This window comes from Hydra vulgaris, chromosome 06, assembly GCF_038396675.1.
Source record: "Hydra vulgaris chromosome 06, alternate assembly HydraT2T_AEP".
NCBI classification, from domain to species: Eukaryota; Metazoa; Cnidaria; class Hydrozoa; order Anthoathecata; family Hydridae; genus Hydra; species Hydra vulgaris.
Genome location: NC_088925.1, coordinates 21822201 through 21849580, shown reverse-complemented (window position 1 = coordinate 21849580; position 27380 = coordinate 21822201). Strand labels below are relative to the sequence as shown.

Sequence of the window (27380 nt, the reverse complement as noted above, 5' to 3'; positions counted from 1 at the left end):
TTAAAGTTCACATTCTTCTTCTCGCATTTAATATTATTTAGGTATTGTCTAAACATGCGAAGTACTTTTTTTTAGAGAACAATGTTTAGCCTTTTTTTTTACATTTTCAAATTTTTCATCACCTTAAAGGCCAGTACTGTGAAATTTTATAATGTTTTTGATTACTTTTATTAATTTTCTTTACAAAAAACAACGGAGAATTTTCTTAACAAAACTTGCGCAAAACAAAGGAGAATTAGTACAAAAAAATAAGCTGTTTGCACCGATTATTTACATATATATTTATATATATATATATATGTACAATAACAATAGGTTTTGTTTCTATTATTGTTTTCATTATAATTACAATAGTCAAAACCCAAGTGAAGGATTAACTTTTTCTGCTTTTCATAATTGTATGAAAGGCATACTTGTAAGTAACTTGTGAAAACTTATGGAAATTTTTCATAAACATGCAAGGTTCTTTATTAAAATTTTAAATTTTTTCTTGGAAATAAAATAAAATTATAGATTTTATGCTACGTTTTGATATATTGACATTAAAAAATGCAAGTATCAAGTAAAAGTCATTTTTAGCTAATTAAAAAGATATGCAAGGCAAAGTGGATGTATTATTAATTAAAATTTTAACATCAAATTTTACCGTGTTCAAATTAGTTATTTTTAAATATTTACAAACAATAATATACATATATATATATATATATATATATATATATATATATATATATATATATATATATATATATATATATATATATATATATATATATATATATATATATATATATATATGTATATATATATATATATATATATATATGTATATATATATATATATATATATATTATATATATATATATATATATATATATATATATATATATATATATATATATATATATATATATATATATATATATATATATATATATATATATATATAATAATGTTATACAACTTTAAAATAATGAAAAATTATTATTAAATAATAAAATGTAATAAATAGCTATTTTAAAAAAGATATTATTCCTCTTGCTTTCTTGTTCTTAATGCTCGTCGTCGAGATGCCCGAGCTTCATCTTCTTCTCCGTCTTCTTTTTCTCTTTCAGTGTTACGCAAACTTCGAGATCGACTTGATCTGCTTATTTCTTCGTCTTCATCTTCTGCCTCTCGATTTCTACGTCTTTGGCTTGTGTCGTCGTTTTCTGTAGTATTGCGGTTTCTTTGAGATCTTATAGAGTTCTCTTCAACTTCATCGTGTCGTGTTTGCCTGCGTGATTCTATCTCTGGTTCTGAATCTAATTGCCGCGTTTTTCTAGGGCCACGTGTTTCAGATTTTGATTCGAGACTTGATTCTTTTTCTATATGCAAGCTTTCAGAGTTTTTTTTTGGACTCCGATTTCGATCTGCTCTTGAAATTTGAGTGTCAGAGTCAAATAAAGGACTTGGCTCTCTAGTTTGCCTAATATCTTTCGGTTTTTCTTCAGGTAGAGATTCTTTTGAATGTGCTGATGAGTGCATTTTTGTTTCTTGTTTATCCGTTGGAGGAATCGGTTCAGAGTCATTGGTCGCTGTAGTTTCATACTGCGTTTCAGAGGAGTTAGAAACGTGATTTTTATTAAGAGCAGGAGATGTGTTGATATTTATTGGCGATGAATCATCAGTAAACTTTTTTGTATTGTTTAACTTTCTAGCCCACGCTGGTGCGTTTTTTGCCTCGTCATTTTTTTCTTCTTTTGATGCTTCAATGCTAGCACGAGTACTGTTAAGTTTGTTTGCCCAAGCCGGTGTTTTCATACTGTTAAGCTTTTTATCCTTCTTGTTTTCCTTTTCTGCATCAATAATTTTTTTTGTTGAATTAATTTTGTTTGCCCATGCTGGGGTTTTCTTTTCTTCTCCTTCATGTTTTTTCTTTTCAATTTTTTTCACATCAATGTTTCTTTTGCTGGAGGCCCATTCAGGGACATTTTTTTGTTCGTTTGAGATTTTATTATCGACAACGACTTTATTTTTAAGAACTGCTTTAAAATCTTCAACTTTTTCATCAGAGCTACCAGAAATTCCTTGGAATCCCGGACCAATGCTTCTAGGCCTGCTGCGACCATTTTTATTTGTTACCATATCTCGTTGATCTAAATTTTCATCTTGTTTATCTAGAAGAGCCAGCAAATCGTCAGAAGTAATGCGTTTTTGAGACGTTGTTTTTGCTTCAGACATCTTTATAGGCTAAGACAAATATAAAAATAAAAAGATAAGAATATTGAAATCAAATTTGCTATAAAGCGTATTGGAGAAGTGTTATTTAATAAAATATTATTAAATATTAATACATATGAATATTTACATATATATTTATATTTATATATATCTTTTATATATATTTATATATATAAATATATATATATATATTTATATGTATAAATCATACGTATAATTCTATAATAACAATAATAATAATAATAATAATAATAATAATAATAATAATAATATATATATATATATATATTGTGCTAACGTTCGATTTTTGTTGTTGGCAACGTAGCATTTGTAACCAAAATGATATAAAAAACAATGTTGGCGACCGATGTTGTGCCAACGTTACTAGCAACATTGTTCTAAAGTTTTACCAACGTATGTGTGCTAGCTGGGTAAGCATGTTTATGCTAATTAAGTCCTCTTCCACTCACCCCACCACACACTCACCCAATTTATAAGCGTTTTTCTTTTAGAACCGTACCTTCCTTAACTTGCTTTAAAAATATTTAAAAACCTTGCTAACCTTGCTTTAAAAATGTTAAAAACCAAAGTTTTAACGTAACTTAAGGATAAAAATGTGTGTTAGGGCGTGTCAAAAATAAAATATATGTACAAATATTTAAACTTATTACTGAAAAACTAAAACAATTTATTTCAAGTTACCTTGAAGAGTGTTTGTATTCATGGTTAATTTTTTTGTATGTTTTAACTAGTAACAGGACTAGTCTATGGATAGACTTACAACACAGACATAGACAATTCTGTATGTTGTAATGGACACAACAAATGTTTAATTTTTTGTCCTTGTTGTGTCTATCAAATTTTTGATGGTGTCCTAAGATTGCTCAGTTAAAAAATAATTTTCACTTCATAAGTCTACAAAGCATAATTTTTTGTCTATTTGGTGTCTATGATTTTGTCTAAATTTACTTGATTTCATAAAACCAGAAATATTGATTTTTGCCAATAAAATCTAAATTACCCAAAAAATCCCTTAGAAACAAAAAAGAAAATATACGATACATTATATTTGAATTTTATTTCATGGTAAAAATGACTTTTATGGTGACAAATTTAAAAAAACGGAATATGACAATGTTTACACAAATAGTTGATTTTCCAAAATTTAGATCCAATCATAGTCAGATTCATCAATAAAATGAAAGTAGAAAACATTTTTCTTTTTCACTATTGTTTTATTCACAAACCTAAATAAATTTTAACACCTATTGGAATCTTCTACTTACTAATCCACATTTTATAAAGGACAACTCCTTGATCACATATTTTAAAATAACTTTATTGAAGGTGATAAAGATTTTAGTGACTAAGGAAAATTTTTTAAATGATAAACTTACCTTCAACTTTTTTGAAGTAATCCCAAACTGGAGAGGGCATTTTCAAAAATAAATTTTCACGCACATCCACTGAGAATTGAAAAACAACTGAACTGAGTAATTAATGAACTTCAATTGAGCACAAAATAGTCCATTTTGAGGTTTTTAAATAGACATTAACTTTTTAATCAACAGCACACGCTGGAAAAAAAATTAAAAAATGAACTTCTGTTAGAAAAATTGTATTTTTAATTTTGTGCTCGTTTTCAGTTTTTGAAACGATGCTGCAGTGAAAATTTAATTACTCGTTATAAGTCCAAATTATATATTAAATAGATCTTCTATACCTCATTAAAAAATCGAGATTGTTCATTTAGTGTCCGTTTTTAAAATGATTGTCTAGAAAGACAAACATTTTTTATAGACAATTCATTTTTGATAGTTGTAATTAAAATTGTTGCAATTAGTGCTTTGTCGAAGTCTATTTTTGTCCTTTTATGATAAGGCCATTAGAGATTGTCTGGTTGCTAGTTTTAACGCGACCAAACGTTTACACACTTTGAATTATATGTGATATTAAAACGATTAAAAGTTGTCAATTTTTCAAAGATGTCATATTATGAAATAACTTTTATATTATGTTTGTATGTAAAAAATATATATATTATTTCAATAAAACAATTTTTAGGCAAAAAGTTTGCAAGTTATAAAACCTGCTACTTAATCATAGGTCTTAATCAAGCTACTTGTTTTTGAATCATAAAAAGTCATATCTTTCTCTATATTTATACGAAAAGGTATTCATGTATCCCAAGCAAACATTGTTATAGTAAATTTGCAGTGGACCTATATAGATATTTTTTAGCGGTTAATTGGAGTTTTGCTCATCGGTTACTTAGTGGATAATTAGTGGCAGCCGCTATAAATGGCAAGTCGATAATTTTCCGACATTTTTATAGTGGCTTGTCATCGACTAACCACCTTTGTTGGCTGCCACTAATGATCCACTAAGTAACCGATGAGTAAAACTACAGCGGTCCGCTCAAAATGCCTATATAGGTCCACTAAAAACCCGCTATAGCATGTTTGCTGGGTCGGAGTTATCAACGCTAAGAGAACTCCTTCAATATGGTTTATATTTACAATAAACAATTAATAAAAACTAAAGAAACAAAGTACTTAATGAGCTATGTTTACTTAAATATGATTTATAAGTAGTTACACGCCAATGGTTTATTTGTTAATCCAGTAACACATAAAGATTGTTATATTACTGCAACGTTGGTGGATGATCGAAATGTTGCCAATATCGTTGTTAGGGGAAAAGAAAGCTTTGAGGATAATGGAGATTTGTTGCTAAACTTGATTGTATGATATACTGACTTGTTATTGCCGCATTCCCAGCAAACATTATTTTAGTAGACTTGTAGATGACCTAACAAGTGATGCGGAAGTTATCGGACAAATCCTAATTTCATTATTTGAGCATAATAATTAGTTTTTGTGGTTTTATGCGTAGGCATAAACGTTCTATAAAATATAAACTTTCTTATTTGAAACACAATTATTTAAAATGAGGTTAAATGCAGCTGAACGAGAATCTTTTCGAAAGCGACTAAAAATGTTTTTTGTAAATAAACCTAATATAAAAAAAAATAATCGTAAATCATTTTGAAAAAGAAGGATTTGCTCGAAGTACAACATATGATAACCTAAAAAGACTTGAAACTGTTCAATCGTTTTCTGATAGAAAGCACCCTGGTCGTCCGACATCCTGGACTAGAGAAAAGAAAGCCGAATTAACGAGACTTGTCAACAATCGAAAAGGGGTCAGTCAGAGAAAAATAGGTATTAAATTCGGTGCAAATCAATCGACAAATGGTCTATAGTTAAAAAAAATGAATATTAAATATAAAAAACGTGAAAAGACTCCAAAATACACTATAGAACAACAAATAAAGGCAAAGAAAAGAAGCAGGAAACTAGTTAACCAACTCTATAACACAAAATTGCTTCTAGTCATCGATGACAAAAAATACTTTTTTTTTGGAGGGGACAACATGCCTGGAAATTCTGGATACTACACAAAAAACAAAAAGACATGCCCAGAAAGTGTTCGTTTTATAGGAAAAGATAAATTTCCACAAAAATTATTAATGTGGATAGCCATATCTGACCTTGATATGTCCGAGCCATTGTTTCGCACTTCCAAGGCTGTAGCGATCATTTCATCAATCTATATTAATGAATGTTTAGAAAAACGACTTCTTCCATTTATTCACAAGTATCATGGAGACTTTAACTATTTATTTTGGCCAGATTAAGCTAGTTCTCATTATTCTAAAGATTCTCTAAATTGGATGGACCAATATGTCTATTACATGTTGATAAAGAATCCAATCCCCCAAATGTGCCTCAAACACGACCAATTGAAAATTTTTGGGGACATTTGGCACAGAAGGTTTACGAGGGAGATTAGCAAGCTTCAACAGAGCAAGTTTTGATTGATCGCATTAAACTAAAACTACAAGAAATTGATTTAAACTTTTTACAGTCGCATATGAAAGGCGTCAGAGCAAAATTGAGATCAATTGCAGATGTTGGTGTTTTTTCATATAAAAAATAATATATTTTTATTAAAAGATAAATGCTTTATTTAAAAACAAATTTAATAGTAGTTTGTTTTTTTATTTATAAATAAGTTATTGACGTTTTTATTTTGTCCGATAATTTCCGCATCACCCGTAATATAGGCATTTTAAGTGGTTTGTTGGAGTTTTTGCTCATCGGTTACTTAATGGACCATTAGAGTCAGCCGCTATAAATAACCATTCAAAAACTTTTAGTGGTTGCCACTAATGGTCCACTAAGTAACCGATGAGCAAAACTACAGTGGACCGCTCAATATTCTTATAAAAGCCCACTGAAATTCCGCTATAGAGTATTTGCTAAGTAGCAGATGACTATAGTCAACATGTGATATGGTGGCTATAGCCACTATATTACATGTTAGAATGTTGTGTGCCGATCATTTACAGCGGATGCCACTAATGGTCCGCTAATGGTTCATTAATCGTGTGTGTGTATGTGTGTGTGTGTGTGTGTGTGTGTGTGTGTGTGTGTGTGTGTGTGTGTGTGTGTGTGTGTGTGTGTGAAAGTTCTCAGCAAACGTTGTTTAAGTAAATTTGCAGTGGACTTATACAGGCAATTTTAAGCGGTTTGTTAGAGTTTTTCTCAACGGTTACTTAATGAAGCATTAGTGGCAGCGCTATAAATGGCAAGCCGATAACTTTAAGACATATTAACAGTAGCAAGTCATCAGCTTGCCATATCTGTCGGCTGCCTCTAATGGCTCAATAAGTAGCCAATTAGCAAAGCTACGGCGGTCCGTTTAAATGCTTATATAGGTCCACTGAAATTCCACTAAAGAATGTGTGCTGGTCAGCCAATAACTTTCATACAATACAATCAATAACGGCTAGTCATTGGCTAGTCGTTTTTGGAGGCTGGCGCTTAAGGTTCACTAAATAATCGATGAGCAAAACTAAAGGAGACCACTAAAAATACCTATATAGGTCCACTGAAATTCCGTTATAGAATACTTGCTGGGTTTACTATTCTTGTAAAAAGTTTTTTGTGAATATAAGTGAATTCTAAATCATATATTCTGGTAGCTTAAATATTTTAGATTTTATTAATCTAATTTAATAACTTTTATTGCAAAACTATTTACAAATGTAAATTTTTAGATTACTGGGTTTTCAATCATTAAAAAAATTGCATGACAACCCTTATAACACATTCTTAGGGTTAGACCTAACCTAATGACAAATCCTTAGGCTTAGGCACATCCTAATGACGCAACCTTAGACTTATAAACACCCTTAACACACCTTTAAAGAGAAAATCTCTCAAAATTGAAAAATTTTGTAAACTTTTTTCAGCTAATTTGAAACTAAAAATATTAAGGAATTAAATAGCGAAAACGTTATTTAAAAACCATCTTTTTTTGTAAAATAAATGACATTTTTGTATAACCATATATTCATAAAGATATATACAGTAAATAGACAACTTTTTCAAAACATTATTTAAACAGAAGAAATTAAAAAAAAAGTTTATCATTTTAGTGCTAAAAATGACTTTCAAAACCAACCCAGCAAACATTGTTTTAGTGGGTATAAAGTGAACCTGTATAGCCATTTTTTAGCGGTTTATTCGAGTTTTGCTCATCAGTTTCTTATTAGACCATTAGTGATAGCCCCTATAAAAGGCAAGCCGATAACTTTCCGATCTGTTAATAGTAGTAAGCCATTAGCTAGCCACTTTTGGCAGCTGCCACTAACGGTCCACTAAGTAACCGGTGAACAAAACTACAGTGGTTCGCTCAAAATCAAACTGCGTTGTGCTTGTTTAAATTTTTAATCTGTTTGTTTGCTGCGGTTTTAAAAGATTATAAAATATTTTATTACTATTATCATTATTACTATTAACAAAAAATTATGAAAAATATTATATTTTATAAAAAAAATATTTACGCTTTGAATTTATAGTACCTAAATGTAATTTATATATTACATTTACATATTTTATTTAAACTTATATGAAATTAAAAACCTAAATTAAATTAAAAAAAAACTCATTTGCGATGACAAATTTAACGCCAACTCAATTAAAATAAGTCGATGACGCAATTAAAAAACTTCTTGAAGCGGAATCTGCAAAATGGCTCGCCAAAATATCTGAACTAGAGCAAATCATAAAGCAACAACTGGAATTAGATAAACTCATTCAAAATTCTAATAAACAAACTATTACAACAACCATAAGTATTGAATCCAGTTGGGTTAAAACTAACAGTTATCAACGCATTCGCCATTAAACATAAACAAAAGAAAAGCGAGAAAAAAATGTAACTGTGTATGGTATTAAAGAGTCAAAAGTTATCAGAAGCAGATAAGCAAGTACACGATACGTAAACGGTTCAGCACATATTAACTACTATTGCATCTGAAGCAAAACCAAAGTTTGTTATACGTATTAAATCAATGTCTAAACCAGGACCAATTAACGGCAAACTATAAGATGTTTCTGAAAGAAACCCATTAATTGCATCAGCGAAAAAGTTTAAAAATTCAGATGATTACAAAAATGTCTTTATAAGCCTAGATCGGACTGAGACTGAGAGATATCTAAACTATCAGTTAAGAATAAAGCATAAGGAATTAAATATTATTATAAATCTAAAAAATTGCCCTTTAGATACGGTATACGAAGCAGCGGAGTTGTTAAGCTCAAAAATCTCCAAACCACTGCCTAAGAATCACTAACCTCCCTTTACCCTCCTACTAACGAAATCAAAATAAAAGGGTAAAAACCTACGTAATCTGAAAACAAACTACAGCGTTAATTGTAACTGCATTAATGCAACATCCCTTGATAGTAAAATGAACAATTTAATTGCAATAGCTAAAACGTTTGATTATCATATTATTCCTGTCTCCTAAACATGGTTTCAAAATGACTCCGTTCTAAACATCGGTGGGTATAATTTAAATGAAAGATCGCCCTGACAGACGTCAAGGTGCGCGATGTAGCTATCTACATTACTGACTTATTTAACTCTCACGAAGTTAATCAGTTCTATACAAACCCTCTTGAGCAAGTGTGGGTATCAGTAAAAGTTTATAATAAACCCATACTTATTGGGTGTAAGTATAGACCAAATGATGTTAATCTAATAAACTATGTTGCTGAATCTTTCAAATTAGCTCATAGCTTAATTAGGAAGCCCTACGATGACTGTTTGATTGTTGGTGATTTTAATCTCCCGAATATGAAGTGGTCTAGAGCTGGTATTAAATATTTCAATAAAAATAGTTCTAACAAATATGAACTTTGGAACATTTACTAAAACAGCCTCTTTACGTAACATATCACATTCCCTACATTACAGACAACCTATGGTTTCCCCAAAAATAAATTGGACTTATTATTTACCTACAACAATAATTCTATTTTAAATTTGTCTCCTAATTCTATACTAGGTAATAATACTAAGGGTTACTTGAGTATCACTTGGAGAATCCTAGTTTCAGAACCGCTACCCGAAAACGTATCTCAATTGTTTAATTACAACAAAGGTGATTATAATTCAATATCAAACTTTATTGCATCAATCGATTAGGATATTTTATTTCTGCACAAAAATGCGGATCAAATGTTCAATATATTAATTTCTTATTATCGTACTAATATATTAATTTCTTATTATCGACTAAATGGAAGAATAAAGATTTCAAAACAAATTACAATTGTCTTAATCGTTCCGTTAAAGCTGAAATATTTAAAATATAAATAATAAATGAAAAAGAACTCATACCAAAATCTCAGAACAACCCGAAACTCGTCTACAAATACATTAGCAACCAGCTAAAAATTAAAAATAAAATTCGTTTTCTCAAAAATGCTTCTGGGTAAATTACTAAAACTCTTCCCAATATACTTGAACTTCTGAACTCTCAATTCAAATCTATGTTTACTCTCGAAAGCACCGAAAATTTTCCATTGTTAAATAAAAGTGTTGTTAAACCTAAATGCAATTATAATAACTACTCGGGTTTCTCTTTTGCCGACATTATTAATGAACTTACCGATCTAAACCCTTCCAAGTCTTTCAAACCTGACGGCTTGCACAATTTAATACTTAAGATATGTGTCAAAAGCTTCGCAATTCCGCTTACGAAAATCTTCTATGAATCTTTTAGCTCTGGAATAGTACCAACTCTCTGGAAATTAACAAATATGAGTACGGTCTATAAAAAAAAAGGAGACAAACTATCTCCTGAAAACTATCAACCTATTTAACAAACCTAGGTTGCGTGCAAAATCTTTAAAAAATTTGGTAAAGAATAAAATCTTGAAGCACATCAACAATAAGTATCTGCATTCTACAAATCAACATGGCTTTCTTCATAATAAATATTGCGTAAACAATCAAATAGAAACTTTTGATACTATTTCGACTTCCCTAGCATCGCACCAGTTTATTCATGTAATTTACCTCGATTTTGCTAAAGCTTTCAATTCCATACCTCACAACAGACTAATGTTAAAATTAAAATCATTCGTAATAAATGGCAAACTACTACAATGGATTAATTCCTTTTTAGTAGGTAAAAAGCAACGCGTTACAATTAACAATACTAGCTCTGTATGGGTTGATGTTCTTAGTGGTGTTCCTCAATGTTCTGTTATCAGCCCGCTCCTCTTTATTCTCTTCGCAAACGATCTTGCCCAACTTACTGAAATTTCTAAAATATTTGCCAACCTTCCTAAACTTTTTTCTAAAAATTTTCTAAAAGACTAATTTCTTTGATCTGCAGGATTGTCTACGCTTAGTATACGAGTGGTCAAGCACTTGGTTACTTAAATTAAACATTTCAAAACGCTGTGTTATGCATTTGGTAAAATCAATCCTATGTACAGCTACTTTTTGAAAAACAACTAAAGTATAAGTGAAGGCCTAAGAAGCTCTAATTAAGAGCGTGTTTTAGGAGTCATTTTTACATCCAACCTCAAGTGGAGCACACATTGAATCAGTTGTCTCCAAATGTTTACAAATTCTTGGTATGCTAAAAATACATTCACCATAATTGATGAAAATATCGCTCTCAAATTATATAAAGTGTTTACCACACCTTGAAATTGCAGTGTCTGTTTGGGCCCCGTATTTAAAAACTGACGTAGCTTTAGTTGAATCTGTTTAACGTAAAACAACAAAATGGACTTCAAGCTTGATACATCTTCAATACTGTGAAAGACTAAAAAAACTAAATCTATCATCACTTGAGTTTCGGCGCCTACGATGCTATCTTATCCAAATTTTTAAACTAATACATCGATTTGATATAATTAATGATATACATCAACCAAAATTTATTAACTCATTGTCACGCGATCAACATCTTAAAATAAGTCACCATCTTGAATATGTTTCAAACTGTCTTCCAAAATACAACTATATAATGATCAGCAAAATACTGGAACGAACTGCCCAAGCAAGTAACTTTCTACTCAACTATACTTTCTTTTTAAATTAGACTAGATCACTGGTTGGGGATAAAGTTCGAATTTTATAAAACTGGGTGTTTATAGTAAGTTGTTTCCATGCTCGCTTTATTTATATATTGTATGTATATTTTAAGGCTGCAACTACAATATAGTAAAAAAATGCCTACATAAGTCCACTGAAATTCAGCTATACAATGTTGCTGAAAACATCCCAGGAATGCCCCCCCCCCCCCACACACACACACACACATACACATACATACACACAAACACATTCGCACACCTGCCGCGCCAGCCTTACAAATACCAGTTTTCAATCCTAATATCAATTTTCAATTAAACTAATATCAACTTTCAATCAATCTAATATCTGTTGTTTACCAGTAATTGCCGAAAGTTAAGCATTCTATCGTAACTATTATCACCGGTGAGAATGTACTTAGTGAGAACTAAGGGAGTATTTACTTAGTATTCAATGAGAACTGAGGGAGGTCTAAAAATACTAAAAGAAAATGTTGCGTAAAATGATAATCTTTTTATGAAAGAAAACAAAGAATTGTTCAATTTAATAAAACTTAAAACTCGGTAAATTTCTTATTTAAAAGGTTAATACGAATATTAGTAGAAAAAATGAGATTAATTAAACTTTAAACAAAATCTGGTTTATAACTAACATTTTAATGTTAAAAATAACTATATCTTGATCTGTCTCTAACTTCTAAACATTTTATTGAAGTGTCGATATACACTTATAAATTTTATTGACGCGTTTGATTGGTAGTTCAATGCAAGCAATATCTTAAAAATATAATAACAAAAATTTAGAAAATTCGTTTTTAGTTTCAAACAACATGATTTAATTGCAAAAATAACAAAAATAACTTTAATGAAGTATGAGTCTGTCCTCTCGCAAACTTTAATGAAGTATGAGTCTGTCCTCTCGCAAACTTTAATGAAGTATGAGTCTGTCCTCTCGCAAACTTTAATGAAGTATGAGTCTGTCCTCTCGCAAACTTTAATGAAGTATGAGTCTGTCCTCTCGCAAACTTTAAATCAGTTGATCAAAATAATTGGATTTACCATGAATTGAAACTAAATGTCAAAGACCAAGAGTATTTGTTATACTAATTGCTTTGAATTTAAGTTAATATTATTCGTTTGTTCGCTGTTATTTATCTCTTTATAAGCATTGGAAACACGCAGCTCGCCTAATTAAAACAAACAAACGAAAGTTTTTTTCATTACTTTATAACAAATTTTGAAAATAGGTTTATAACATTTAGACTTAAAATCTATAGCCTTAAGCAAAAGCAAGTCAGTCGGCAAATGTAGACCCTTTAGACAAGAAAGTCGGCAAATTTCAAAAAACGAGGACTTTTTTTAGTCAGCAAAAATTGTAATGGCCCTACTCCACGTAACACCTATTGGCGCTGGCCCTGCTCGTAACGTGTTACGAGCAGGGCCAGCGCGAAGTAAACTTGATTTAAGATTATCGGCCCTGCTCGTTCTCAGCTTGACTTAAGATGAACTAAGCTTAAACAACTAAGCTTGGTCCTAAAAACAGCCCTCTCAAATTGAGGGGGGTTTATACTTTTGGTCAAAATTATTAAAACATAGTGCAAACTATTTTTTAAATACATTGTTTTTCAGATACAAGATTTAAATCTCAAATATGAAATATGAACTTTTACTCTTGTAAAAGATTAGTTGTTTAAACTGTTTCGTATGCCTTACCAAAGTTTAAGACTTTGGTTAGAAACATATATTTTTTGCGGTAGCAAATCAGTTGGGGTTAACTTGAGATATTTATATAGTATTATTATTCAAACTACTACGCCATGGCTATATGTAATGATAAAGACAGTTGTGAAGATGCAGACATCTAAAATAATGCTACGATACATAAGATATCATATAATATTCAAACGCTTTAAATTAAATTAACGTTTTGAATTTTAAAAAACGTTTTTTCTCTATAGTAGTTAGACATCTCTATTGATTTTCATGCCAGCTTGACCACAGAGCAATTAGCTAAACATTATTTTGCACCAGTTGGAAATCTTTGCAAGTATTATTATTGCCAGTTGGACGAATTTACATTGCGCAGTGGAGCAATTTGTATTTTAAAAATAACTTATTTGTATTATAAAACCTGGCTTCTTTTTTATTATAAAACTTGTTTGTTTTTCTTAAAGGCATAAAATATTAAATAAATTGTTTAAATAAAACTAATATTAAAAATTTTATATTTGCGAAAATTAATTTATTGCTTTATTTTCTTGAACTCTACGCAACAATTTTTTTTTGATGCAATAAAATAACCAGTAATCCTCTATGATAAAATTAAACTTTATTTTACGAACTCAAAACAAATTTTCAGGATTTTTAAATAAAAAAATAATACCTTTATATATTATTACACCTTTTGATACATTATTTGTATATATAAGTTTTGATATTAAGTCAACCTTAAGTGATCTGTAAGTAACCCACTACATCCACACTGAATCAAACCACCCGCCGCATCCAAATATATACATATATATATATATATATATATATATATATATATATATATATATATATATATATATATTCGAATTTCAGAATTAAGAGCGCATTTCTTTACAAATAGGATTGTAAATAAGTGGAATAGACTAACCAATGAAGTCGTTAATTCTGGTAATGTCAAAACAAAGAACTTCAGTCTTATTTTATTCTAATATTATTACGAATTTTATTTGTATCTTTATTTTGCTGTTAAAATTACGCAATTAATGTTGCGTGACACATATTATTATATGTACAGTCAACACTGATAATAAGATATCTATATAATATTGCTAATTAACTTTGATTACCTTCAAATCCATTACGCTATCAAACTTTTCTTACAATAAGTGATACACCTCACATGTGTCATTAACAGATTACTTGAGATTAACTTAATTTCAAAATTTACAGATGCCAACTAAGTGGCTTCTGTAAGTGTTTGAAAGCGCATACTAAAACAGCATTTTTCCGCTTTTAAAAGCTTTTAAAAAAATAAAGAATTATTTCAATTTTGCTTTGAAACAAGCAGCATGTAACTTATTATAATAGTCATAATGCCTAAAGTAGACGTCAACAACCTCACAAGGCTCTCCCAAAAATTTTTATTTTTTGAATAAAGTGTTTACCCAAATGTTCAAACAAATTTTATAATTCAGATGAACTGTAGTTCTTAGGGTTTTCAATTATATGTGGTACCTTACAGAAAGAAAATCTCCTGGTAATCAATTATCTAAGCAAAATCAACACTCATACTCCATCATAAAAGCCTGGTAATATAATCATCACATTAAAAAACCACTACAGTTATGAAAATTACTAATTTAAAATTGCTTCTATCAAAAAGAGTTAATTCATTTTGATTTTGAATAGCTGAATAGATTGCGAATTCAAAACTGCACTAAATAAACTCTGCCACTTATTTAAAAGTGAGAGGTTTTCTTTTCTAAGATTTTAGCCAACATGTCGCAGACCATTTGCTCCAACAGTTCTAAAATTCTTTCTTAGAAAGACCGCTAGGTCTTTTCATTAGGAAAAGCATTTAACTTGAAAGTTTTGGTTACTTTTCCAATGCTTGATTTGCTTGTCGCAAATATCACCAGAGCAGTCAAATCAAATCAAACTTCGGGTTTTGTTATTTTGAAGCAAGCGCTCTAAAAATGCTCCACGACATTTGTTAGGTTTTAACACTTATCCATTGTAAGCCTTTTAACTAAAGATTCGAAAAAATTTTATAGGAGAAAAATAAAAATTGAAAAAAGATCCACTCGTCGACAAAGTTCAAGTAGTAAAAACACTATTGTCGTACTTTGCGCCAATAATTAAAATTCTTTAAATAGACCAAGATGCATCAAAAGAATCCAGTGGAGTAGATTCAAAACCAAAAATATTGATTTAAGAGCTTTATAATAAAAGATAATTTAGATAAAAAATTACATAAGAGGTATGATTCTCAGAGCCCTGTAACCTCTGAAACGCAGTTCGATACTTTTAAGAGTTGGATGTTATACTAAAAAGATCGAAATATCAAAACAACTACACTACTTTCTAGTTTAAATTGTTTCTTACCGTCATAAAATTAAAAAAGCAGAAAAAAATTGTTATATTTGTAAACCCTGACGTCATTTCCCGTCATTTAAGACTAAACTCGAACAATATTTAGTAATACATTATTTACAGAACCATTATCCCAACAATCATTAAAGATATACAGTTAAATGTAGCTATGTTGTAAAGGAAATTAATTTCCTTTACAAATAGATAGCTACATTTTTTTAGAGATATAACAGAAGAGATAAATTAAAAAGTTAGCGTCAAGTTAGGATTTAAAAGTTTTGTTTTAAAAAAGTTGTAAGCAAAAAAAAATTATCCGAAAAAAATACTGAAAAGTTTATTTTAAAATTATTTGTGCGTGTGCGTGCGTGTGAGTGCGTGTGTGTGTGTGTGTGTGTGTGTGTGTGTGTGTGTGTGTGTGTGTGTGTGTGTGTGTGTGTGTGTGTGTGTGTGTGTGTGTGTGTGTGTGTGTGTGTGTGGTTGTGTTAACAAATTAAAATGTGTTGAAAAGATGAACTTTACTTTATCAATATTCTATCAACTAAATTTTTTATGATAGAATAATAAAATAAGATGAAAATAAATATAAATTAACTGCGTGTATATATCTACGAAAAATTTATTTTGAGTGAACCTTTAAACACATGATTAATCATAGTTACACTTTAAATTATCTACGAAAAATTTATTTTGAGTGAACCTTTAAAGACATGATTAATCTTTATTTTAAATTTTGTAAAGCAATATAAAAAACATTTAAAATTAAATTCTAAAACACCTTACTCCTTGTTTTCAGCCAAGCTACTGTTTATTGCACCTTTTAATGTATGCTGATCAAAATAAAAAACTGTCGTTAAAAGCACTTGTTAAGTTAAATAGATGATATTTATAATCCTTGGTAAAAAAATAATTTAGAATCGAATTAAGATTGCATTGTCAATGCGGATAAAGAATGGGATTACGGACTATTTTCTTTGACAACGACACTATTTATTAATGTATTTGAAAAAATAATAATAATAAGTTTACGGAATGGTTTCTTTAAACTTTTTGTAGATTTTTGCAGTTGTCATTTGAATTCTCAGAGCTTAACCTAAACGAATAATATTTATTTCTATATACAATTATTAATTTTTTTCAGCTTTTTATTAATTTTTTTTTTAACTGCACTTTAAATGATTAGTTTGATTTCAGTTAACACCTTAAAAATCTTCGAACCCCCTCTGTTTGCTCGAACTAACCATTAAAAACCCAATGTTTTGTCCTGTTTACTTTATCATTCCCCTCTGTTTTCTCGAACCAACCATTAAAATTGATTTTACTTGTGTTTTTAATTTTTTGCTTCTATTCTAAATCTTTAGAAATAAAATTTAGGAACCATAAGTAATAAAATTTTGAGAATAAAAAAAAAATGATCTGCTCCAGAAAACTTGTTAATTTAAATAAAGTTGTTAACTATGTGAGTTTTTGATGTAAATAAGACTGGTAAGCAAGGTTGTGTTATACAATTTATAAACTGGTTTTATATTCTGTTAACGGGATCTATGATTTGTAAATGGATCTTTAATTTATAAACAAGTGTGTTATGGAATTATAAGGAATTTTCTATTTTAAAAAAATTGTTCAAAAAAAAAAATTCATATCTCTGTAGGTGATAAAGATTTTCTCATAAAAAAAATTATTTTTTTCGGTATGACATCCGGAATTACCGCTTAATAAAACAAACAACTTTTACGCCTTTTTAGATAAAACCAATTCTAAAACATTTAAATATCGCGTGTTTTTTCATCCCGCCGAAGTGTAATTGATTCTCATACTGATAAAATTTAAACTGAAGGCATGAAAGCAATCTATCTAACTATTCAAAATCAAAATAAATTAACTCTTTTTAATAGAAGCAATTTTAAATTAGTAATTTTCATAACTGTAGTAGTTTTCTAATGGTAATGATTATATTGTATAGTGGAAAACCAGGCTTTTATATGTCTTTGACAAACCTGAAGCAACATCTTTATATAGACCGTAATTGATTTTAAAAAACCAATACTTTTAATATTACAATATCAGATAGATTCGGATTATTGTCGGTAGGTGGTACAATATTCCAATACATGATTTTTAATTTGATCAACAAGTTTTATTGTTTGTACAAATTATTTAAATAATTGCATGTAGTATTTATATTAAGCGGTTTGTTAAATGGTTTATTGAGCTTTAATAAAAGTTTAATTCAATTAACTAATTTTAAAATGGTAAAAAAAATTCCATCAAGATATTTAGAAACCATATTATATTTAATAAATACATAAAATACTTTTTCTAATGTAAAGATATTTATAAATACTACGATTGCTGGTAAAATTTTAAAATAAGTTTGGTATGATTACTTTTTTTTTAAGAATAATAACTTGATAAAAAACAAGTTTTCATACGAAACCATATCTAAAACCAAGAATAACCAAATTAAGCTAGATTGACGAAATCAAATGAGGTCAATAAAAAATCTTTTAATTCTTTATAAAGCGAATGCTTACATTTTAATTTTCTACTCTGGTTATAACACTTTTTCTAAACATTCTATTTGTTTTTCACCTTTCATATGCAACTCAATTTTTATTATTTTTTTTCTTTACTTTCAGTTTATTCTTTCAGAATAGGTTCTTTTTTACAAACAATTGTTTATAATACCAATAATATTTTTAAAATCCTTGTTTTTTAGAAAAAGTTCCATGTAACAAAAATATTTTGTCGGTATGTTTTGTTGTGTAAAAGTAATATTTTGTCGGTATGTTTTATCGTGTAAAAATAATATTTTGTCGGTATGTTTATTATATGATATGAAGTTTCCAAGTAGAAAAATGCTATCAGAATAAGGCAATGTTTTTTTTTTTTAAATAGAAAAATAAATATATGAATTAAATTGAATTTTTTAGTTTTTATTTAAGGTTTAGTATATTTTAAAAATGATATCAGGCAAAAAACTTTTTAACATATTTTTATCCTTTTAACAAAAATTACGATTTCATAAAAAGCTGGATGTATATCATTAATAACCTCATTAATTTTGCGCTTCAGGTCCCTTATTGTTTTCAAACATTTGCATAGGTGTTAAGATTGACAAGACCTCAAAGATCATAGTCTAAAGAAGTTAAATCGAAAGATCTTGGTGGCCAATTGACATTATTATTACGTAAAATAATGTAACCTGGAAACTTAGACCTCAATAAAGTCATTGTTTCTCAAGCTATGTGGCATGTGACACCATTCATGCTGTACATATGTTGTTCTTTGATATCTTTATATGAAGTTATTTAAAGCTTTCGTGAAATCAAATTAAAGGGGCATCCATAAAGTACGTACGCAGTAGAGCCTCTAATTTAGGGCCTCCTGTCCCCCTTGTACGCATCTGTTTGTTTCCAAAACCCCCCTCCTTATGCGTAGGTACGCATTATTTATTTCAAAATAACCCACCTCTCCCCCATTTAAAGTTTGAAGTAAAACATTATAAACAAAAAAACCTTTAGTCTGGTCAACAATTCTCTGTTACATAACAGCATTAAACTCGTTAAACTTAATGCTTTTACATTTTGAAAAAAATCAAATTTTAGGAGAGAAGAAGAGATTAACAAACTGCAAACGCATTCACTGTCTTTATCACACCCTCCCTTTCTGTACGTTTTTGGGTAACGCCCTTTCCCTATAACTGCGTACGTACTTTGGAGCTTCTTTTTTTTTCGGAATTACTCAGAAAGGGTTGTTGACTTTTGCATTTGTTTTTATTTATAGATAAGTGCTTTTGGTTGGGCCATGAATTATAATAATGTTTAACCCTCTTGAAGTTGAACATTACAATTATTCGTTTTCTTTTGGTTCTTGCTTTTGTTAGAGATTTTCCAAACAAAAATGAGAGTCTTGAATCAAATTAATAAAAGCGTCATCTCTTAACACTCAAAAAAAATTTATAAAAGCGTCATCTCTTAACACTTAAAAAAAATTTATAAAAGCGTCATCTCTTAACACTCAAAAAAAATTTATAAAAGCGTCATCTCTTAACACTCAAAAAAAATTTATAAAAGCGTCATCTCTCAAAAAAAAGTAAAAACTGGCCTATCAGTAGACAAATGAAAAAAAAAAGATGGGCTAACCAAAAGAACTTATTTATAAGCAAAAAACTGCAAAATTCAACCACCCTGTAAACATTGTAGCAAAAAAGTTTTTATCATTATTTGGCTAAACCAAATTTAACTTGGGGTAATTTATCTCCAAATTGTTACCTTATCTTTTGTTTTGATATCTTATCTCAAAATAGTATCTTATATCTGAATTGTTATCTTTTCTCTAAATTGTTGTCTAGAGGTAAATTAGTCCTAATTCATCAGTAAAATTCAATTGTTTTTCATTCATTCAGTCCTAGTAATATTTACTCTGTATATTTATCATCAACTAATATTACAACGTCATTTTGTCACTCTATGAATGTATTACTCAATGAACTAAGAAGAAATTACTTCACTGATTGTAACTTAAATTAAAGATTATATCACCATATTTAGTGATTCGGAGTATTCCGAATATCAAATTTTAGGGTACAAGTACAGACACTTCTTGTAAACTCCTTGTATTTTAAGTCTAATTAGACGAGTAGCTGATTAATAAATTAAGTCTAATAGAAGCAATAACGACTTGTTTGAAAGGAGGGTTTTAGTAAGTAAGTATAAATAAATTGCTTTTTAATTGAGTTATCATAACTGGGTAAAAACAGAGCTAAACAGAGTAAAATAACAGGGTAAAAATAGAACTAAGCAGCCCATAACTTATGGGCTGTTTAGTTCTATTTTTGCAAATAGTTTAATGCAGTTTTAAGGAGCATAGGATAATTTTTTTTTTGTTCATGAGGAGCACTAATGTTGTTGTGAATACTATAAAAGAAATTAATAATACAAAATTATTTACGGAGTTTAAAAAGTTACTATGTTGGACTCAATTTTTAAGCTGATAGAAAAAATAGATATGAGTTAAATACTGAGCCAAATGTGTTATTATTCATTTAAAAATGAAATACAATAGTATGCAAATTGATAAAATAATTTTTTTTTATCTGATTGAAATCCAAATTAAAAAAACTAAAAAAATAGTTCAAAAAGTTGTTGCAAAAAACAAATATTGCTTAAAGTTTAAGTTAAACACTAAATGAATGTTTGTAAGACTGGTGTCATATATGCTTTTTGTTTCTTTTTCTTTTGAGATTTTTTTTTTTTGAACGTTTTCTTTTGAGATTTATTTTCTAATTACCTTTAGTTGCTCAAATTTTACACCATTCGCCATTTTTTTGAATGTACTTTTTGTTTGTACTTTTGAGACAGAAGTCTCTTTTTTTAATCCTTTAAGTAAAAAAATGTTACCGCATTAGGGGTTGCAACAACGACTGGAGAAGACTTGAGCCCACTTTTTCCCAAATTTTTAAAATTGAATTTAAAAACATATTAAACAAATAATTTGGCCCTACAGAAAATAACAGGCGCCACAATCTCCGCACTTGGCAATTAGGCTAGCATTTTAATATTCCAATTCGTCAGTTTTACTAAGAATTCGTTATAAAAAATATTTGATTTTTTCATAATATTTATTATTTTTATTTCCGTTTAATCAATTTCAGGTATCCAAGTAAAATTATTATTGTCTGAGTCGATGCTGTCAAAGTAAATACTTAGTAAAGACTTCTTGGAGCACCTAAATAACTATCAAAAAAAAAAATTGATTCGTACCACTGCCTCCAGCAGCTTTGTTGTGTTCAGGTTCTTTGTTTGTTATTAACGTATGTGACTTGAGAAAGGAAACATTTAGCAAAAGTATTCTGATAGGGAAAAGAAAGATATTTTATTCATTCAGGAGATTTCAGAAATTTAGTGAAATTTTTGTGATGCAGTTTAAACTTGATATCTCTTTCAAAAAAATCTTTAAGATAAAGTTGAAGTCTTATCTTCATATCATCATTGTCATCATTATTATCATCATCATCGTCATTATCATTAACATCATCATCATTAACATCATCATCATCATCATTTTTCAAAATCTAGTTAAATCATTTTATTCTCGTGTATTTTATGATGTTATTTATTTTAGTGACAAAAATCAGTATTATCTTTTATCTATTTAAAATGTATTTTAAATTTTAATGACTATAATGATACTTTTGTGATGAGAGTTATTGGAAATAAAAGAATATTCGAATAGTTCATTCTAGGACCAATGAGTCTGATCTTTTGGTACTAAATATGCTTTCAAATCATGCCACTTAACAAGCAAGTTCCATAAACTTTACCTTTGTATCAGCAAACGGAAGCTTGAAATAGCAATTGGTTTCCCAAACTTTCACTATTTAGATAAATAGTTTAAAAAACTCTTCTCTTCAAAGTGAGCTTTGGAAAAAATGGATTGATTATCAATCAAAATTGATGGAATACCATTAAAATTCCATCAGAGCCACGGATATGTATATACTTTTTTTCATTCCAAATGATACCGCCGCCAGTTTTTGGTGAAAGACTTAGTGCTTGACATTAAAAAAAAAAAAAAAAAAAACAACCTACAAATAACAGTTTTCCTTTATCATATTTATTTGAGAATATCGAGACTAAGTTTAAGTTTTGGTCAAATTTTCACATAAAGCTGAGCAACTACTTAGTGTTTTTAGAGTAAATTGCTCAGCTTCACGTAAATATAAATTTGAGCAGTTTTGCTCAAGTTTTTATTTTACCCAAATTTCAAATTTTACCCGGCCTTATATCAAAGACAGCCTTTACGATAATAATTTAGCAATTACTAATTTAGACAATAAACTGTTAATTTTAAAATAACAAGAAAAACAGCAAGAAATTTATTTATCTGTATTGTCATTAAGCTAACTTCTACTTAACCTTCTTCTACTTCTTCAACTTCTACCTACTTCTATTTCTACTTCTTCTACCTCTACCTTCCTTCTTACAAAAACAAGCAATAATTTATTTAAAACCTAAAGCCTCAAATATTCACCTTAAAAAACATTGTAAACACATTAAAAATAATAACTAATTAAAAAATGTTAGTATCAAACCACAGAGTCGTCACTAACTGTTACTTATTTTTGCAGAATACAATTACATAAACCAATATATAATAGTTACATAATGTTTGCTTAAGTTTAGTTATAAGATAACTCAGAAAAAGTATTTGATGGTGTTACTTTAACTTTGCTTTTGAAATTCGCTGTGAGTTTCATTATTGAAAATTTGACATAATTTACTATTTGCTCATGAAGATGGTGCTCTGATCCTCATAGTTTATTTTAAATTTTCTGATATTAAAACTCCTAAATCTCTTTCAATGTTTGTTTTAAATTATTTGATCTTATTCTCATTATAATGAGAAAAAGACCAAATTATTAAAAAGTATTAGTATTAGGTCCATTTATGTTTTCGTTTGTATAATTCAAAAACAATAATAGACCTAATACCAATCCTTGGTCATTGGCTTGGCTAATATGAAAAAATAATGCAGTGCACTTAGCGCTTACTAAAAGAGAAGAAAAATACGTTTCTGATAACGAACTGTATTCTCAATACATGCCTTTCTGATAACGAGCTAACATAATTGATAATAACTATTTTAGATATTGTAACGGTGACTTTATTTATTTTACATAAGTTACTCATCAATTAACTTAATTTTTCCATAATTGTTTGATCAATTGTTTTGATAGTTGTTTAATCGTTCATGTGCAATCAACATATTACGTGTAACACTTGTTGCAAGCGTGCTAGAAACGGAAGAAAATTTTTATCGTTTTTTTTTTATCGTTTTGTTTTTTAAAGAAAAGCTATAAAAGATTATAAATATAAATTTAAACACGAAGTTAATTTTGCTTACTTTTTATGCTCTATAAACACATAATTATAAAGTGTGAGAAAAATCTTACAAAGAATATGATGGATGAAATGTTATCAAACAATATGATGGATGAAATGCTATCAAGCAGATACGAAATTAGAATGTTTCAAACAAAAATTTAGCTTTGTTCGACATCAAGTTGAACTTCATGTCCAACAAAGCTAAATTTTTCTTTGAAACATCCTAATTTCGTATCTGCTTGATAGCATTTCATCCATAATATTGTTTGATAGCATTTCATCCATCATATTCTTTGTAAGATTTTTTCAGAACTTCAGAAGTTGAAACAAAGTTAAACAAAGTACCAATATAGCTATGATATAAGAAACAAGAAACAATAGTCAGCATAAAATCGTTCCATACAAAATTGGTAAATGGAGGCGACAGAAAAAAAACGGAATTCTGTTGATTTAGAGAACTAAAGAAGAAGCAAACAAATAGATGAAGATGTATTAAAAAAAAGATTAAAATCTTTTTCAAGGACCTTTAAAAAGTTTATTTGTTTTAAAAAAATTTTTGCTATTGAAATTAGCTTATTGATGTATTACGTATTTCTAAAACTTGGGAAAAAATGAAATATGCCTTTTATATATGTGACTACCCTTTTCGCTCTAACGGTACATATTTTTTATACAGATACTGTATTGGCAAAACAACCATGACGTTCAATTAAAACATGCATAATGATAATTATAACAACCATGACTTCCTATTAAAACAATTAGCACATGTGCATATTAGATTTTCATTAAAACATGCAGCGAAATTCTGTTTTCCAAAATACACAAAAATTTGTTTGAGATTGGTCGTTGATCAAAGAAAAATTCAATCTGAAACTTCACTGCCGCGAAAAACTGAATCTAAATCTTAATACCGCGAAATTCCGTTTCCCAAAACATGCGAGATCTTGTTGTATATCTAGTCGTTGATCAAGGACAAACCCAATCTGAAGCTTCATCGTTAACAGGAGTTAATCCAAACACAATACAATCAATTTTAAAAAAGCACGATTGAACGAATTCAACACTTCCCGGATCTAGAGGCGCTCGTCACGTTATTTATAATGAAGAGATTAGAAGAAGAATTAAAGCGCTTATAAACGATAATACAACGGTTATAAACGATAATACAACAACTTTAAACGATAATACAACGACAACTATAATTGAAATTAAATATGCTTTAAATGTAAATGTATCGATTACAACTGTCTGAGATGGATGACTAATCTTGGATACACATATAAAATTACTCGATCAATTTTTGAAAGATGAAACAACAATGATGTATAAAATCTTCGAATAGAATATGTTAGGTGGTATACTTCAGTCTCGCCTATTCATCGCTATCGAAATATTGTTTTTATTGATGAAAGTCCATTTAATTTACACATGTTTCGCAGTCATTCATAAGCAAGAAGAGGAGTAACACCAATATTTTAGGACCTGAAATATTTTAGGAGACAGTCCCATCTTTATTTTATACATGAACATTAAAACTTGGTGTAATCATTCGATCATTCGCCCTGGGCAGCGTAACGTTTCAATGATATTGGCCGTCAATGGTTTAAATATTATTCACTGCAAAGCTGTCAGTATGTCAGTCAATACAGTTTTGTTTCAAGAATATATTAATAAAGTTGTACGAGTTTTAGTGACAGAGGAAGAATTCACCCTGGTGATGAATAATGTCAGAATCCATCATAATGTTAAGATGAGGGCTCAGAACATTCAAATAAAATATTTGCCACCATATTCACCATTGAATCCTTGTGAAGAGATTATTTTTATCTTATGAATAACGTGCGAAGAAATACGGCCTCAGCTGGAAGAAATAAACTAATTACAAGAATGCGTGAGGCATGCTTATCTATTCCTAATGTTAACTTATCGAACTATTACACACACTGCAAAAGCTTTTTCGAAGCGTGTCTTAGGTCAGATGACATACCTTGACAGTAATTGGAAAATAAACATTGCATTTTAAATAAAATTAAAATTTTAAATAATTTTAAAAAATTGAATAAAAAAATAAAACTGTATATTAAAATAAAACCTTTTTTTTAAAAATAGTATAGAATGCTGAGTTGCACATGCGTTAAATGTTTTAATTGGAAATCACAATTGTTTTAATTGATTGTCACGATATTTTAAATGAATGTCATGGTTGTTTTAAATGAATGTCATGGTTGTTTTAAATGAATGTCATGGTTGTTTTAAATGGATACCATGGTTGTTTTAAATGGATGCAAAAACAGTTATGCACTACTTTTTTAAAATAAGACTGAAATAATTTAGGAGACAGTCCCATCTTTATTGTATACATGAACATTAAAACTTGGTGTAAATTGATTTTATAAACGTTTAATGCGCCTAGTATACGCAGATGAGACTCACATGGTACAATTTTATCAGCTCCAAATAATATTCTGCACACATGTTTTTGTTTATTGTACAATTTTTTTAGTTTTGAATGATTTGTTCCTGCCATGCAATATTACAATAAACCAAATAACAATGAATGAAAGGAAAGTATAAACTTTTTAAATATTTATTATTTAGAAATGGTTTAGCTCTATATATCATGGCAATATTTTTTGATATTTTTTTCTCAATGCTTATTATATGATCACTCCAACGTAAAGGTTTATCTAATATTACACCCAAAAAGTTAACTGAAGTCTCTCTTTTAATATTAGCGTTATTGATTATTAGATTTGGCAGTTTAATGGGAATTTTTTCTAATTTATTTACTTTATGAAATAAAATAAGTTTGATTTTATCCACATTTAGATTACTTATAAACCATTTATTAACCCAACTCTTCGTTAGCTGTTTCAAAAAGTGTTTTAATATCTCTGTGGGAATAAAAAAGATTGTAGTCATCTGCTGAAAGATTACAATTTAAGAAGTCTGTTGCTAAATTTAAATCATTTTTATATATTTAGAATAACAAGGGTCCTAAAATAGAGCCCAGGGGGACACCACAAGTTACAGCATATGGAATTGTTTGTTTTTACTCATATTGGATGAATTGCTTTATATTGGTCGAATAGCTTTTGAACCAAAGTAAGTTATTATTTTTTACTCCATAATATTCAAGTTTTTTTATTAGTATGTTATGATTTACAGTAGCAAAAGCTTTTGACAGATTAATGAAAACTCCTAATGTAAAGTAGTTAGTACATAATGCGTTTGTTATTTGATTGACTATTTCAACCACTGCATGTTCAGTGGAACATTTTTTTTTGAAACCAAACTGTTTTGAATACAACATATAGTTTTCTAATAAATAGTTAAATAGCCTGTAGTACATTATTTTTGTTTCAAGCAATTTTTAGAAACACGGTAATACAGATGTAGGTCTATAATTAGAAATAATAGAGTGATCGCCAGTCTTAAAAACTAGTGTGATTCGTGCAATTTTTAATTTTTCCGGGACAATACCTGTTTTAAAAGAAAGATTAAAGATATGAAACAAAAGAGGTTCGATTATATCGTAAACAGATTTACAACATTAACGTTAATTTTATCAAATCCAGCACTTTTGTTAGTTTTAAGATTACAAAAGGCGGTTCGCAATTCAATTAATTTAAGATTAGGTTTATCTATAACTTTATCGTAATTTTTTAAATACGCCTCAAATGAAGTTGAATTCAGAGAAATTTTTGATGC

The 27380-nt window shown here is 28.8% G+C and overlaps 1 protein-coding gene across 2 annotated transcripts; it reads right to left on the bottom strand.

Annotated features, from left to right (window-relative positions):
* Nucleotides 1-965: 965 nt before the first annotated feature.
* On the bottom strand, nt 966-16717 carry LOC100201613 (uncharacterized). 2 transcript variants are annotated; one of them, XM_065799565.1, is made up of 2 exons: nt 16561-16717; nt 966-2233 (listed from the first exon to the last, which is right to left on the bottom strand). In XM_065799565.1, the coding sequence occupies exon 2, from the start codon at nt 2222-2224 to the stop codon at nt 1031-1033; it is 1194 nt and encodes a 397-aa protein (XP_065655637.1). In that variant the 5' UTR covers nt 2225-2233; nt 16561-16717; the 3' UTR covers nt 966-1030. The 2 variants fall into 2 exon arrangements, with proteins under 2 accessions (XP_065655637.1, XP_065655638.1); XM_065799566.1 differs by having other exon boundaries at nt 16556-16674.
* Between the last annotated feature and the right edge of the window lie 10663 nt (nt 16718-27380).

What these genes read in the sequence shown, in the direction of transcription:
- LOC100201613 (XM_065799565.1), bottom strand. Translation starts at nt 2,224, where the DNA reads ATGTCTGAAGCAAAAACAACGTCTCAAAAACGCATTACTTCTGACGAT.